The 17781-nt window shown below is 39.8% G+C and overlaps 1 protein-coding gene across 1 annotated transcript in view; it reads right to left on the bottom strand.

Moving 5' to 3' along the window:
- GMPS (guanine monophosphate synthase) overlaps positions 1 to 17781 on the bottom strand; it is a 37468-nt gene that overhangs the window by 12284 nt on the left and 7403 nt on the right. Inside the window, exons 3-10 of the mRNA XM_084768648.1 lie at positions 14558 to 14672; positions 11438 to 11535; positions 9797 to 9900; positions 7760 to 7953; positions 7170 to 7335; positions 4058 to 4209; positions 3514 to 3687; positions 1316 to 1421 (exon numbers count right to left, since the gene is read on the bottom strand). Coding sequence (XP_084624774.1) covers positions 1316 to 1421; positions 3514 to 3687; positions 4058 to 4209; positions 7170 to 7335; positions 7760 to 7953; positions 9797 to 9900; positions 11438 to 11535; positions 14558 to 14672 — 1109 coding nt within the window. The remainder of the gene's footprint in view (positions 1 to 1315; positions 1422 to 3513; positions 3688 to 4057; positions 4210 to 7169; positions 7336 to 7759; positions 7954 to 9796; positions 9901 to 11437; positions 11536 to 14557; positions 14673 to 17781) is intronic.

The raw sequence follows: 17781 nt of genomic DNA, 5'->3' as shown, positions 1-17781 counted from the left end.
TGCTAAGGAAATTTGACCTGATAGAAATAATATCACATAACCCTAGCTAAAATAATGACCAAAGGCACAGGGACAATATGTACCATCCTTTGCTGGCGTATACTTAGGGAAGGGAATCGATATCTTGAATTACTAGATTTTTTTTTTTATATCAAATACTAATTATTTCTAACACTACTTAAGAAGGCATTGTGGCAGTTAAGGGTAAAAGCTCTAATAAAGTGTTTTCTGTCAGCTTTTGGAAAACTTCCATGACCCGTAAGTTTTCTCACCTACAAAACACAATAAACCCAGGTTACTATTTCCGTGTGTCTGTGAGGATTTAGAACATGTAGCAATGTGTGTCACACCATATAGTGCTTCCCAAATGTTAGCCTGTTTTGTTTTGTTTGTTTGTGGCAGGGCTTACTACATGGCTCTCATTATCCTAGATATTGTTATGAAGACCAGGTTAGCCTTTACCTCATAGAGATCTGCCTACCTCTGCTAGGACTGAAGGAACACACCCCCATACTGGGGTATTATTATGTTTTTAATTAATTAGACCATTCTTCCAACCTATTTTAGAGAACTAAAGCAGGTTTGTGCTTTAAACCATCTCAGAATAAAACAGATGAATTGTCTAAGTACTATCTTTAAATATTTTGTTCCAGCAAATGACTCCTTAAAGCTGTTGATATCCATGAATTAATTATATAGAACAAACACAGTGCAAAGATTGCTTTATAAATGAACAAAGTGGTTCTTCCATTCATATAGACAACGCTGTATAAGAAACTTAGAGGAGTTGGCAGTGGCTACATGAGAGGCTGAGGTAGGAGGACCATCTGGACCTAGGGCATCCAAAGGCAGTCTGGAGGGGAGGGTGAGGGGAATCTACTTTTTAATAGAATCAATTTTAAAAGACCCTATCTTTAAAAAAGGAAGTGGGGAACAAAGTTTTAATTCTCGCTTCTTTCCATGGAATACATGATACACACACACACACACACACAGTAGTTATGGTATAAAACACCTGGATCTACAACTAAGAATGGTGCAGACATGCTGCTATTAAAGTGTCTTTCCGCTCCATCTCTTCGTCTGGCATCAACATTATATGCCAGATTCCCGGGAATCATATAGTATCTAAATCCAAACACAAAAGGAATGAGTCTTGTAACGGCACAAATAAAGCAGGCATGTCAAAGAAGTTGTTCCCTGTCACCCTCATCCTTCCATCATGTCATGTGTTTCCTAAAGACACAAATGATTCAGAATGGTCTGAACTGAACCCACATCAATGTCTACAGACAAAACCCAAGTGCGTTTTTACCTGGAAAAGGATGCCTGGAAACCAGTTCTTCTGGCAGGTCAAGCTCTCTTCCTAAAATCCTCACTTCATCTTTATGAAACTCTTTCAGAGGTTCTATTACTTTTCCCTACAAGAAAAAGAGGGATCAATTAAAAAGTCTAGACTTTATCATTTAAAGTATTTTCTCCTATGAGGCTTAGAATTAGATGAATATTCACTGGCATTCAAATTCTTTTTTTAAACACATTTTAAGTATGATCCTTAGAAATCTTGGAAGTAAAAACAAAGTTGGGTGCTAGAAAGATGGCTCACTGGTTAAGAGCCCTGACTGCTCTCCTCTAGAGGACTAAGATTTAACTCCCAGTATCCATGCAGTCGCCCATTAAGACAGTTCCAAAGGATCTACTACCCTCTTTCTAACCTCTGCTGACACCAGGCATGTGATGCACAGAAGGTACATACAGACAAAACACCCAAACACATAAAATAAAGATAACCTTAAAAAAAAAAAGTCTGGGTAAACAAACCCATGCAGCAAGTCTCATTTATTTCTCACAGGACACCAGGAAGACAATGGGAAAAAATAATGTTAGTGCTAATTTTTCCAAATGAGCTAGGTATGGTGGTGCACACCTTTAATCCTAGCACTTGGGAGGCAGAAGCAGGCAGACCTCTGTGAGTTCTAGGCTAGCCTGGTCTACAGAGAGACCCTGTCTAAAAAACAACAGCCACAAAAGCTTTTCTAAATGGTGTCAAATATTTTATGTCTGTAAGTATTTTGTCTGCATGTATGTACATGCACTACTTGCATGGCCATCAGACCCCGGGAACTGGAGTTACAGAGGACTGTGAGCTACTCTATGGTGCTGGGAACTGAGCTCTACTCCTGTGAAAGCAGTCAAGTTCTTGATTTACTGAGCCATTTCTCCAGCCCCACTAAAAATAATTCTAATTCATATTAAATTAAAACTAAGTATACGAGCAAAGCAGATGAACAGACATTTCTCCAAGATACACACAATGATCAATAAGCATTTGAAAAGATTCTAGATATTCCTATAGGGAAATGAAATTCAAAATCACAATGAGCTTCGTGGGGCAGCACACATCAGCAAGCACAGTGCTGGGAAGGTAAGAGGACAGCAATTGAAAGAAACATATGGAGAAAAAGAATAAGTGACACCACTTCTCAAGGAACGGTGGCACACCTATTAAGATGGCAAATACAAAAATACAAATACAAAATAGCAAAATAGACAAAAACAAAATAGCAAATGATGACCAGGATGTACAAGAACTGGAACTCCTGAGGTACTTTAGCACGCCTTTAATCCTAGCACTCGGGAGAGGGAGGCAGGCGGATCACTGTGAGTTCGAGGCCAGCCTGGCCTACAAAGTGTGTCCAGGACAGCCAAGGCTACACAGAGAAACCCTGTCTCGAAAAACAAAAAACGAAAACAAAAAAACAACAAGAGTAAAAGGTGCACAGGGATGGGGTGGAGTGCTGAGGAGACAGCTCAGCAGTTAAGAGCACTGACTACTCTTCCAGAGGAAATGAGCTTACATTCCCAGCACCCGCATGGCAGCTCATAACTGTCTGTAAGTCCACAGTCTGATACCCTCAGATAGACATACATGTAGTCAAAATACAAATGCATATAAAATAAAAAGAAATTATAAAATGGTGCAACTGCTATCTATGGAACACAGCACAGAGATTCCACAAAACAAACAAGCAATAAAATAAAATAAATAGAAACAAAGCATAAAAATAAAATGCCAGGTACTGTATGAAAGTCACCCAAGGTGTCCCAAACAAGCAAAACTACAGAAGCAGACCAAGTGGCTTAAAGGGCCTTAATCCCAGCATGTGGGAGGCAGAGGTAGGCAGATCTTTGGGAGTTGGAGGCCAGCCTGATTTATACAAGTTCCCACCCAGCCAGGAGTACATACAGAAACCATGTCTCCAAAAATAAATAAAAAATAATAATGTATAGTGGTTGTCTAGGGTTGAAAGGAGATGGGGTAAGGCACAATTTGAATGAAGAATAACTAACTGCTAATGAGCACAGCATGTACTTTTGAGGGTAATATAAATGCTCTACAGTGAATTTGTGGTGATGGTTAGTCAACCTTGAAAGTACTGGGAAGGAAACAAGATGGGGGAGGGGAAATGCTCCATGTATATACTTTATGGAAAAGTTCTCATACGTCTTTACCTCTTCCCTCAACTTTCTGATAAGTTCCGTGTCGTTGTGATGGGTTTTGATGAGTTCAGCTTTGCCACTGGCAATAAAGGATGCACTTTCGATTAGATCAGGCCGTAGAGTGCCTTGGGCAAGGAAAACCTCCTCTGGCTTCAAACTCATTTCTCCAATGACTTCATTGGCAATCTGTTACCACAAGAGCAGAACAGTCTTCTAAGAAATGAATCTTTCAACAAAGTTGCAACAAAAATAAAGTATTTCTGCAGTACCACCTGAAAAGAGATCCATCAAACTACCAAAAATAAATTTCTGAAAACAAGTAAATTTCATGTGATTCAAAACTCCCTGAAATCCTGACACTTGTAAACCCAACAGAAGTACACCAGCTAAAAGGTCCATTCCTAAATGTTCAAACAGCAGCGTGGCAACATGCATGCTTTTTGAACCAAAACAGTTTCTACCTATCACTAGGACACGGACACACACACTCTCACACTAAAAACACACTAAAATTCACATAAAATAGTACACACTACACAAATCAAAAGAAAAGCACCTTAACAAAAGTATCACCAATAATTTTTCTTTTCTCCTCGGGGCTTGTAGTCATATTTAATGTTTTGCTAATTCTTTTTCGTGGGGTTCTGTCTTCATCTGAGATTGGTAGAGTAGTTGTTCCATTGTAAAAGGAATGAGCAGCATTTATCACTGGAAAATATGGGAGAAATACTTTAAACTACTGATATTTCTTTAAATCATAAATACGTCAAAGCATAGAAAGAAAACCAAGATGTACCCATCCTTTGATGTTCCTTCCATTTTCCCATTTTTAGGGCCTGTTCTTTGTAACAGAGCTGAAGCCATTTTGTATTCAATCTTCATTTTTTATTTATAAGGTAAAAATAAGTACAATTATTTTAGCTCTGCTTCCTAGAAAGTTATTCATAACTGACACTGGAAGACCCTTCCAGAAGATCAAGTTAACCTTATACATATTCTGTTACCTACACACTTGGCTACACTCTGGTTGCACTCTAAAAGATCCTAACCACTGCCTCACTTACCTCACTTAGGACCAATCAGCTTAAAGGTTAGCTGATACTTTGCCTAGTTGGCCAAAATATAACAATTCCCTTCCCTTGCCTTCTACACTTGGTTTTACCTGCTGTAAGAGCAGACTAGCGTCAGTTAGGTTCCCAAGTCCTTTCTGTGGCCCTGATCACTATCAGCCTGGAACAAGTGTTCAATAAGCCATGCACATCTGAGTGAAATCAGTACCTGAGTGGGTTGTGCAGCTACTCTTGGACTATAATACCCATATGTTCAAAACCACACCAATAAGCCAGCAGTAAGAGTTCAAATCTAGGAACTGATTCAGAGAACTCTGTAGCGTTTACATATGAAGTCACCACACTGCTAATGGTGCTGGTTCATTTCCCTCTGTTCAGTGCTCCACCAGAACAAGCCAACAGATGGCTCCTCCACAGAAACCAGTGTTCTCAGAACACCATACTGACCAGTGTCATCAAAAACCTGTATTTATACATTTACAATTCCCTGGGTAATTTATTATTACCTAAGAGCAAGAAATTATGCTAGTTCAGTGGCAAAGGTTTGCCTAGAAGGCCCTGGGTTTGATTCCCAGCACTGTCAAGAATGAGAGGTGGGTAAGGAGTAGAAGCACCATGACGACTGCTTGGTAGCAGAGCATAGCAGCTAATGGTAGGCTTCAGCGCCAGGTGAAGTAGCAGGCTGCTCCAATCAGCGTCCAGCAAAGACCTGTAGGGCCTTCTCTTACCCTGGGCAGTTACCCCTATCAACATTCGTGCCAGGGATGGAAGGAAGGAGTTACCACTTAACGTTGCTTAGTTGTGTTCCTATTGTAGAGTACTACCCTAACCTCAACTATAGCCAGTGCCAGTGTTGCAAGTCCAAGGCCTCTTAGCAAATCATCAGTGTTCTCGGGGTGAGGACAGAAGCAGCTTGCTCTGTATTAAGGATCTGCATCCCATGTTTTCAAATAGGTCCTGCCTTAGGCACATCCAGAGACCCAATTCTCCTGAAATCCAACGTTCCCAGTCCCTGAGCCTCCCCCAGAAATCTGCAGTCGAGCTCAGCTTGCTTCTTACTGGCTTCCTTCCCACTTTAGCCCCAAGACTTTGCACTCTGCCTTTGAACTGATCTGTTTTTGTGCCACTGAATTTTCTCTAATCTGAACGTTCCCTTAGGAAACAGAATAATAAGATATCTTTAAAAGTGAGGTGGCTAACAAGAATGAAACTACACCACAATGGTTATTACAAACACTAGTAACCTAAAACTAAAGGTATCTCCAGGCCAACTTTTCCTTAGCCTGACCTCAAATGTTCACAGTAAACCCCAAGTAATTGACAAGTAGACTGGAAAATAGAAAATTAAAGCTATCAACCTACAATTGCATTTAAAATATATATAATTTGTAAATTCAAAAACTATATGGACACGTGAAGACACTGCTAAGTCCCTGCTGGGCGTTTGGAGGTCTAAGTAGTGAAAGCATCAGAGAAGTTTCTTCTCAGACACCTGCGCTTTACCCTCTAGTGTCCTTTGAACTGCGGGCTTACTCTCCTTCTCCTTGTATCACTGTACTTGTTTGTGTTTTTGCTCTTAGTCATTCTTCAGAGGGCAAGTGCTTATACTCAGCCTGTTAGCATTAAGTCTAATTACACCGCTAATATAACTGTGCCCAACTGCACTTTTAATCTTTTATACCCTTTCACTGTAGCCATAAGTTATACCTTTTAGAGAATAACAGTACCCATAAACGTAAATGTCACTAAAAAATTAAGTTTATTAGCAATCATCCCTATCCTTTAAAGTAATAGTAACTGAAGATCTCTTTCTTTAAAATTGTGTGTGTAGTCAAACACTCATTTGCACACGACAGACATTATGTGTCTTCCTCTATCATGTTCCACCAGTTTTTTTTTTTAAAGTGTCTCTCACTAAGTATAGTTCTGCACTATCAGCTGGCCAGCAGGCCCCAGGGATTTGCCATCAGTAACTTCCCGGTTTGGGGAATTACAAGCATACAGACAGGTCTGGCTTTTTATATGGGTCCTACAGATAACCCAGGTCTTCGTGAGCCCATGTAAAGCACTTTGACAACTGAGATACCTACATGGCTTGCCTTACTTTTGAAAGTCTAGCTATAATGCCTAAGCTAATTCCAAGCTCCTGGTATCAAACAATTCTCCTGCCTCAGGCTCCTAAGTACCTAGGATTATAGGTACACACAGCAAACATACCCGGCTAATCACAGGCTTCTCATCCACTGTATCTGTATGAGCTTGACTGCCAACAACCTGTATTTTGTAGAAAGGCTTAGATACTCGAATAAGTAATGTCGTGAAATGAGGGGGAGATGGGAGATTTTGAGGGAACCAGAAAAGGATAGAATGGTAGATGCAATATGGTAACTTACCACTTTCAGTATTGTAGTTTAACAATAAAATAATAACTTTTATATTTGGATCTTTCTTGAAACAAAGAGCACTATACATATAAAGTAAACTTTAGCCTTTAAGTTTATAGGGAAAACTACATATTTAAGACTAAGCTCAACTAAATCACACAGTCTACAGAAATAACCTCTGGTGTATATGAACTTCTCCAGGATTAGTTAATACCTTTGACCTGAATTCCAAGCTTTTTGAGGGCCTCTTCAACAGACTGGCTTTCTCGTTTTCTCATAAAGCCATTATCAATGTGTACAGCAATGACTTGGTCTTGGTTCAAAGCACGGTTTAGCAAAGCTGTACAAACAGTTGAGTCTACACCACCACTAAGTAAAACCTGTGAATAAAATGAAGAGAGAGAGAGAAAAAAAAAAGAATAAACAAACACTATCACCTTGTATAATTACTTTAAAGTGCTGAATATATAAAGATACATATAGTAACTAAAAAAAAGACTCTGAGTTGATGCAACATGCAAATTATATATGTGCCCTGTCAGTTATCAAGGCTAATTAATCAATCCAATTCTGGATTCCAATAGTTATTTATTTATTTATTTTGTTTATTTATTTTTGTTTTTTATTTTTTAGAGACAAGGTCTCTCTATGAAGCCTTGGCTATCCTGGACTTGCTTTGTAGACCAGGCTGGCCTCGAACTCACAGTGACCCGCCTGCCTCTGCCTCCCAAGTGCTGGGATTAAAGGCGTGCGCCACCACGCCCTAACCTAAGTTTGTAGACAACCAGGAGAGCAACTCCTTACCAATACTTTTGATGTGCCCACTTTCTCTTTGATCTCTCGAATGCATTCAAGTTCTCGGTTCTGCACAGTGAAGGTCCCAGTACATCCAGCTACCTCATACAGGAAATTTTTCAGTATTACTTTCCCGTTTTCTGTAAGGCCAACTTCAGGGTGGAACTGTACGCCATATAGTTTTTTAGATTCATTGGCTATACCTACATGGATAAAACAGTCACAAAAAGTTTTATGTTGAAGTTACAACTAATATTTACAATCCACTCCTCAAAATCTTGCTCTATAAATGTTAAATACATATGCTCTATTCAACTTTTCATCACAAAGAAAGAAAATTCATGGTAAATAAAGCTATCTTACTATATAATCTTTATAAAGTATACAGAAAAAAGTGAGCAGTAGAATAGGGCAGAGACTATTTCACTAAATTCCCACTTTCCTACCATTACTTCGGTTTTCTTGTCTACTTAATATAGAAAACAGCTCAATTTTGTTTCTCAGTCCTACATAAATATTTCTTCAAAGAATATCAATACTATACCTTCCTATCACCGTTAGTCTTTTCACATGAAGTAAAGATCTTTCTAAATAAAATCACGTTGATCTCTTAGTCTTTTGCATCATGGAGGCAGGTCACTTCATCTATGGCGAGTCTTTGCTAACTTACTGTTCAGCTTGGCATCTCAAACAAAATCAACTCTAGTGATAAGCCCACATTTTTCTTACTGATTTGCAGGGCTATGAGTGATAATCCATATTACAAATATTAAGGATAAACAAGAATAAAACCAAGAAAGCAATTGTCAAGAAAACAATGCCTCATCCTCTAGAAAGTGCAGAGACACGATAGTTTTATAAAGGGCTGGGCAGTACTGCTTTAGTCATCAGAGACACATTTATTCACTGAGCTTCACTGTATCCCATAACTTCTGGATATACAAAAACACAACATAGACTAAAGATCTTGAGGGCCCAGTCTGGTATTTTTCAGATCTCTAAGAACAGCTTTAACAACAATGAAAAAGGAAATATAACACAGTGGGAAGTCTCTCAAATTTTCCTGAGTTAAAAAAAGTACAGCCATGATGTATGTTTGAAAACTCATCGAGATGAATACTTGTAATTCCAGCACTCAGGGAGCTGAGGCAGAAGGATCACCGTGAGTTTGAAGCTAGCCCCAGTTACACTTCGGGCCAGCCTATCTCAATTAAGTAAATTAAGTGTTTGGGGCTGGAGAAATGGCTCCATGAACCTTAGTTCAATTCCCAGCGCCCACATCGGGCAGCTCACAACTGTCTGAAGCTCCAGCTTCAGAGAACACACACCACTCTTACCATCTTGGGCATGTAAAGGCACACATAAATTCACATAAATAATTATTTTTCTTTTTTTTCCGAGACAGGGTTTCTCTGTGTAGTCATGGCTGTCCTGGATTCACTTTGTAGACCAGGCTGGCTTCAAACTCACAGAGATCCATCTGCCTCTGCCTCCCAAGTGCTGGAATTAAAGGAGTGCGCCATCGCTGCCTGGTAAATAATTGCTTTTTAATTTAAGTATTTTAAAGCATTACGTAACTACTTAATAATTCTCCTAGTTAATATTAAATCCTACCACATTTACAGCAGCCATGAAAAAAAATAAGAAAAGACCCACAGCCAGGCACACTGGCGCACGTCTGTAATCTCAACACTTAGGGAAGCAGAGGCCGGCGGATCTCTGTGAGTTTGAGGCCCGTGTGGTCTACAGAGTCCAGAACAGCCAAGACTCCACAGGGAAATGCTGTCTCAAAAAACCAAAAACAAAAAAGACCCACAAGATAACTCAATGTGGTAAAGGCACATGATGCCAAACCTGAAAATCTAAATTCAATCAGTGCGTTTCAAACAGGGGAAAGGGTTCTTTAGCAGTCCTCTCACCACATATACAACAAACATTTTTAAAATATAAATAAAGTAAAATAAACGTTTTAAATGAAAACTTAAGAATATCTAATACAGAATCGTAAAACTGCTTAAATGAAATCTACAAATTTAGAACTTTTACCTGCCACGATGTTCCCAGAACGTGCTACAACTTTGAATCCATCAGCTACTTTGTCTACACTGTCTCCGTGTGTAAGTAAAACAATTTCTTCCTTCTGGAGGCCCCTAAATATACAAAAAGTAAGATTTTTAAATTTACACACAAATATCTCAGTGAGAACCATGATTAGGTCACCGCACTAGCTAGTTTTATGGCAACTTGATACAAGCTGGAATCATCTTAATCAAGGCAGGGAGCCTCCATAAGACTGGGCTGTGGGCAACCCTATAGGCCATGTTCTTAATTAGTGATTGGTAGGGGAGGTCCCAGCCCATTATGGTTGTTGCTACCGCTGAGTTGGTGGTCCTGGATTCTATAAGAAAACAGGCTGAGTAAACCATGAAGAGCAAGCCAGTGCACACCACCCTCCATGGCTTCTGCATCAGCTCCTGCCTCTAGGTTCAAGCCCTGCTTGAGTTCCTGTCCTGACTTCCTTTGATGATGAACAGTGATGTGGGAATAAAAGCTAAATAAATCCTCTCCTCCAAGTTTCTTTGATCATATTGTTTTATCACAGCAATAGTAACCCTAACTAAGACAGTCATTTTGTTTAGAAATACAAGTTTGTTATATGATAGATTAAGAAAATTCAGGGGTAAAAGCTTTGTAACAATGTAACAGTTAGATTTATATACATACACACACACACACAGTATTATAAATAAATATAGATACATACATACATACATACACACACACAGTATTATAAATAAATATAGATTTATTTTCAGACTTTCAATAAATCTGAAAAGAGGGCAACTAATAGAAATTGAGAACTAACAGCTGTACAGATAGCTCAGTGGCTTAAAACAAGCATAAGGATCCAAGTTAAAATCCCCAGTATCCACGTAAAAAGGCAGTTGTAGCCACACATGGGCCTGTAGTCCCAATCCTGTGGGCTAACAAAACAATAAGGTCACAGAACTTCCTGGCTGCCAGCCTAGCTCCAGATTCAGTTAGAGAACTTGGCTCAAAAAAATGAGGCAGAAAGTATAGAGTGGGGTGTCCAGCATCCTCTGTGGCTTCTATGTGTATGCACACACACACACACACACACACACACACACACAGAGGAAGGGAGGAAAGCAAGCTTAACAGCAAGAGGTATTAAAATCAAAGCAGTTGGATAAAAAACAAATAAACTTCTTACATTAATTAAAAATAACTATATATACTGATTGCATCTTTTCTTTAAAAAATATATTATCTAATTGTTCGCAAAAACTCATAGAAATAAAAATACCCAGCAGGCAAGGTGGAGATCTAGTGCAAAAACAAAAGCAATGGCATTTAATTATGAAAGCGAAGTGGTTGATCCCTACGACCCACAAGGTAGAACTAGAAAACCAACTTCCACAAATATCCTATGACCTGCACACATGCTCTGTGGCATGCACACATAAACACAATATATATACTGTGTTTATATATATATATATATATATATATATAATATACACACATATATAAACAAACACATGGGATTGGCAGCATGAATAGTTTGGCCTGATGAGAAACAACTCCCACAAGCTTACATACACACACACCCCACGTATATGATGTGGACACAAAATTAAATAAATATAATTTTTAAAGTAATACCTGAATAATGAGCATGTATTATCCACACTAATGCTGAAAACCCCATCTTCTCTGACACTTTTTTTATGCACAGTGCCTCCAAAAACCTTATTCATCATCTGTTCAAAGAAAAAATATGTTAATAGAAATCAAAAGAAAAGTTTGTATGCTAAAAGTATTGTCCTTTCCTTTTAAAAGGCGTTGTTTGTATCATAAATATACAAGTAAACAAGTGTTTATTATTACTATATATAAAATTAAGAGGCATGATCTGTAACAAAATTAGACTAGGAATTGGACCTAAGTTTAATTTCTATTAAACAGACAGACTTTCCATTTGGTATACTTTAATTCATATTAAAAAGAGAAATTTATTCCAAGACAGTCAGGACTACACAGAGAAACTCTGTCTCAAAAAAACAAAAAACAAAAACCACAACAACAACAACAAAAAGAGAGTGAGAAATTTCAGCAAGTGTAGTGGCGCATACATTCTTAATCCCACCACTCAAAAGAGGCAGTGCCTGGTGGAGCTCTGTGAGCTCAGGCTATAATGGGTCTACATAGTTGAGTTCCAAGACAGCCAGATACACATAGTGGGACCCTGTCTCAAAGAGAAAGAAAGCAGTTTCTTTAATATTCTAGTCAAAATTTAATTTCAAGCCAGCTGCAAAGGTCCTTTGAGATTTAAAAGCCACAGTGTACAAGAACTGTAACACTAACACAGGAATTATTATAGAAAGGTGCCTAATGGGCATGAAGGAAAAATACTTCAAAATCTACTTTGATAATTACACAGGCTTGAATATTGAATGAGAGAATGACAAGATGAGAGGCAAAAACAGACATTAAGGCAGTGCAATGAAATGTCTTGTGTTAATATAAAGGGCATGTGGGTATAGTGGAACATGCCTTTAATCCCAGCATTCGGGAAGCAGATGCAGGCTGATCTCTGTGAGTTTAAGCCAGTCTAGTCTACAAAGCAAGTTCTTAAATCTTAAGATTCACATATAATTCATATATATATATATATATATATATATATATATATATATATATTTGGGTTTAAAAACGAATGGGGGTATGATGGCTATTCTTAGTTACCAACTCAGCTACAACTAACATTATCTAAGGACCAAGTTGCTGGGCACACCTGTGAGGCTTTTTTTTTTTAATTCATTCATTCATATTACATCTCAATGGTTATCCCATCCCTTGTATCCTCTCATTCCTCCCTCCCTCCTGCTTACACCCACTCCCCTCCCCTATGACAGTCATAGGGGGCCTCCTCCCCCTGTATATGCTCATAGGGTATCAAGCCTCTTCTTGGTAGCCTGCTATCCTTCCTCTGAATGTCACCAGGCCTCCCCATCAAGGGGACATGGTCAAATATGGTGCACCCGAGTTCATATGAAAGTCAATCCCTACTCAACTGCGGAGACTGTCCTGTCCGTTGGTTAGATCTGGTTCGGGGTTTGAAGTTTACTGTATGTATTGTTCTTGGCTGGTGCCATAGTTTGAGCAGAACCCTTGGGCCCAAATCCTCCTGTCATAAATTCTTCTTGTAGGTTTCTAGGACCCTCTGGATCCTTCTATTTCCCCATTCTCTCATACTTCTCTCACTGAGAGTCCCAATAGGATGTCCTCCCCTCTATCCCACTTTCATGATAAGTAAAGACTTTCATGGGACATGCCCCCTGAATTCTTGTGAGGAATTCTTAGTTAATTGGTTCATTTGACATACGAAGACCCTCGTTAAATCCAGACTGAGGTTGAAGACATCCACTCAAAAAAATATATATATATGGGCCATACTTTCTCCTGGCAGCCAACATAAAGGACAAGAGAGAAAGAAACTTTTGCCTTTGCCTGTTCATCTCTGCTCTTGTTCACTGGCATCGGAGGCCACTTCTTTGGGATTCTTATGTATACTAAAGTCCAGCTGAGACATCCAGCCTTATGGACGGAGCTCCTGGACCCTGAGACTTGCCTTTAGCAGACAGTCAGTGTTGGACTAGCTGGACCGTGGCCTAGCAGCCGCGCTAATAAATCCCTTTACACGTTTTCATTCGTTCTATCAATTCTGCCCTGTGAAAGTGTTGCAGCACTCGAGGGGTTTCAGCAGGATCACACATTTGTGCTTGGACTAATGCAGCAGAAAGTTCTGTCCCTACTGTCCCTAAGCAAGAGGAGAGAGAGGGAAGACGGGTGAGGAGGGAGAAGAGGAGAAGGGAAGGACAGAGGGGGCACAGAAAATGTGCTAATATGCAACTAATCATAACACATTACTCAGAGATGTTTTTTAGCTGTTTCCAGATGATCCAAACAAGTAAAATGTTTAAATGTTATGAAGTGATAATCTCTTAGCTTATATCATAAAGGAGAACTTTTTAAAACATACCTGGTTTCTTTTCTATTCCCTTAGATCTTGCTTAATAAAATTGTTTCTTTGATAAGTGAGAAAATTAACATGAGATTTAACATTGTCTATCATCACATTCAATGATATTTTATCTGTACTTGTCTGGTAAATAGCTAAAATGGCCACAATGGAGAACACAACAAGCAAACGTGGCTAAAAGACACAACAGGAAGTCTCACTGTTTATAAGTGGACGGTGGTGGGACACAGAGGCACACGTCTTTAATCCCAGAACTTGGGGAGACATAGGCAGAGGATCTCTGTGAGTTCAAGGCAAGCCTAATTTACATAACAGGTCCTACATTAACCAGTGCTACAATGTGAGACCCTGTCTCGAATAAGTAAATGGATGGATGGATGGATGGGTGGGTGGATGGATGGATGGGTGGATGGATGGATAGGTAGATAAATGGTGGTTTGGTAAGTAACGTGATCTAATTACTTATGAACAGGTTTCCATATAAGGTCCGCTCTGTCACAGAACAGCAATCAATACATAGTAATAATATGCCCGGACTATCTTAAAGACACACATAGTATTTAAAGCCCAAGAATAAAACATTAAGTCAACTGGACACGACAGCGAATGCCTTTAATACCAGCACTTAGGAGGCAGAGGCAGGTGGATCTCTGGTCTGCAAAGTGAGTTCAGGACAGAGAAACCCTGTCTTGAAAAAAGGTAAAAAAATAAAATAAAATAAGTCAATTCTCAAGCTGTACCTGCATGCCATAGCAAATTCCTAGAACAGGCTTGCCAATGGTAAATATTGCTGGATCAAACCAGGGAGCATCCTCTGCGTACACAGAATTAGGTCCTCCAGATATGATAATAGCCCTGTGGATTGATTGAAAGAGGAATCAGTAAAGAATGTGACTACTACTCTTTAAATACAACAACATATGGAACTGTAATATATATATATAGGTTGAAGAAAAATAACAAGTACAAACACAGATCTTTCAATACTGTAGTTGTTTTCTACATTCAACACACCTGGAAAACTAACTCAACATCTGCCCCATATCCGCAGTTCTTAAAGGTTAAACCAATACTGTCATCTAACTCAGCTGTTACAATTTGCAACAAAACATTCTGTATATTAACTTAGGGGTAGTGTGGTAATGGAATGATGCAAACTGAGGCCACATTCCTCACCGAGCCTGTGACTCATCTTATCTGACCTGCAGTGCTCACTCTGAAAATCAAAAATGTTTCAGGAATAGGAATATCACAAGCAATTCATGTCTACAGTGCGACATGGAGGGGGGAACTAAAGCTGTTTTTTTTTTTGTTTTAAAATATTATTACTTGGGTTGTTTTGATTTGTGTTTTTAGAGTCTCGATATGTTGCCAAGGCCAGCCTGGAACTCACCACCCACCTCCTAGCTTCGTAAGCGCTAGGATGATAGGTGCCCACAGCCACAGCACCCCTCCATGACTGTGAGCAACTACAATCAGAGACGGAAGCAGGCACGGGGGAGCTTGTCTGTAACCTCAGCACCTGAGAAGCTACTGCAGGAAGATTGTGGTCAGATGCCGACCAAGCCCACAACGAAATCCCTATCTAAAAGAAATAGGGGAAAAGAAAACAAAACCTGCAAGCTAGGCAACTATCAACCTAATGTATAATATAATCTTCATGTGGATGAGTATACAACAAATATATGGTACTGTGACATAAAGGTTGAAAGAAAAAAAAAGATTCTCTGTCTATGCAGATCTCAATGCTGTAGTTGTTCCCCATTTTCCCCTGGGAATGTGATGAAGGAGTGTGAGAAGGGTGAGAAACACTGCCTAGAGGACAGACTGAAAAGCTGAGTGTGCAGCAGAGGCCCCTGGTCCACAGAGAAGGAAACCCTGTATGGAGGAGAGAGACGCAGTGGGAGGAAACACAGTAGACTAAGAGCAAAGTATACGCTCAGAGGAAGGGGAAGCAGGTATCCAATGAGACCTGACACGTGATCATATGGTGAGCCTGGAGGTCCCCTTCTGTCATAGGTGTAGGGGAGGGGAACAGGGTGAAAGAGGGAAAAGGGGGAAATAGGAAGATACAACTGAGGGGATAACAACTGGGATGTAATCTGAATAAATTAGTTAAATGTTTAAAAAAGAAAAAAGTATTACAACACACATACGATGAGAAGATTCATCATTTTGTGTGGAAACAAAAATTTAAAAGAGTTGGGAAGACAGGCATAGTGGTACCTGCCAACACACATGTATCCTAGCACACGTGGACACAGAAGCTGAGGCAGGTAATTTTCCTCAAGTCTGGAGACCAGCCTCCTACAAAATAAGATTGTCTCAAAGCACACATAAGGTGCATAGCTCTATGGACACACTCTCATCAGTGCCAGCACCATGCCAAACAGGCCCACAGGCTGCACTAACCTGTACTGTAAGAGTAGAATGCAGTAAAAGTTGCCTTTCCTAACTTGCAATTTCCTTTACTTCAGAAAACAAAAAATCTCAGTGTAGTAAATAAATATGCCTAAAAAGCCTTTAGTGATTTTAAGCATTTTTTCAATAAAAACAAACAGGCAAACAGCTATACTTTTAAGAGAACTGAAACAGACTGGAGACACAGCTCAGTGGAGAGGACATGGATTCGGCTGCCAGCAGCACCCACACTGTGGTTTACAACCTTCCAGGAGTCCAGTTCCAAGAGATCAATCCCCCTCTTCTGGCCTCTGCAAGCATAAGGCACATACATGCATGCAAAACACCATTAGATGCAAAATTAAAATAAGAAATTAACAATGTATTCTCAACCCAGAGAACGGCACAAAGTTTCACCTAAAATTTTAGGAGACTAGAAAAGAAGCAAACAGAATCAGATGGATTTCTATGAGTCCTAAGGCCAGCCTGGTCTAACTAAAGAGCTGGAGGCTAGCCAGGACTACACAGTGAGAGCCTGTCCTTTTTTATTTATTTCTTTTTCTAAGCTGGGTTTGGGGACATAAGTCTTTCATTTCAGGACAAGAGACAGGAATATATTTCTGTGGGTCATTTGGACTACAGTTAGTTCTAGACTAGCCAGGAATACAGAGTAAGACCCTGCAGAAGGGAGGGAGGGAGGGAGGGAAGAATAGAGGGAGAGAAAACCAAGAAGCTGGGCATGTGGCTCAGCTGGAATTCATTCTCAAAGCCATGGACCTGAGTCCCAGCAGCACGTAAACTACATGTGGTGGTTCCCAGCTCTAATCCTGGCACCTGAAGCAGAAAAAAATAAGGAGTTCAATCTTACCCTCAGGTTACATACCCAGTTCAAGGCCAGCCTGGACTATACAAAGACTCTGCCTCAAAAAAAGAAAGAAAAAGAAAACAAGAACAACCCGCATAGCTCAGCCTTGCAGAGCAGCCTCTAGTTCTACAACAGGAGGGCGGCTGATGTAGGAGAATCCCACAAACCTGTGGCCAGGACGGAGTTACAACATTAAATCAATGACGGCCAGAGAGAGCTGCCAAGCGAGGGCCTGTGCTTTGTTTTGTTAAAGAAAAAGGGAAATATGAAAATATATTCAGTGGCCAGAGATAGGTAGCCTTGGCTGTCCTGGACTGGATTTGCAGACCAGGCTGGCCCTTGAACTCATAGAGATCCGCATGCACCAGCCTCCCCAGTGCTGGGATTAAAGGTGTGTGACACCATGCCGGATGCTCTTCCTTTTTTATTTCTTTATTTTCATTCACCTAGTGTAAAAGACTGAGATTCAATTAAGATGGCCACTGCAGTCACTTCTGGAAAAACCTGCCAAGCACTAACCTACAGAAAAAGGCAGAGCATTAAAAGCTGCTGCATAAAAATGCCTCACCTAACGTGTCTGTTGTGCTGGAATTAGCCTTGTTTCATTTTGGATGTTTTTTTTTCCTTTAGCAACTAGCTTTTCAAGGTTGGAAACAAAAGGGACCATCTGTCCCTTTCAGCTACTCTCCCCAACTATTT

Source organism: Acomys minous (assembly GCF_964271855.1).
Source record: "Acomys minous genome assembly, chromosome: 19".
Classification (NCBI taxonomy): domain Eukaryota; kingdom Metazoa; phylum Chordata; class Mammalia; order Rodentia; family Muridae; genus Acomys; species Acomys minous.
The sequence above is the reverse complement of the archived record's forward strand: the minus strand, read 5'-3'. Positions and strand labels throughout refer to the sequence as shown.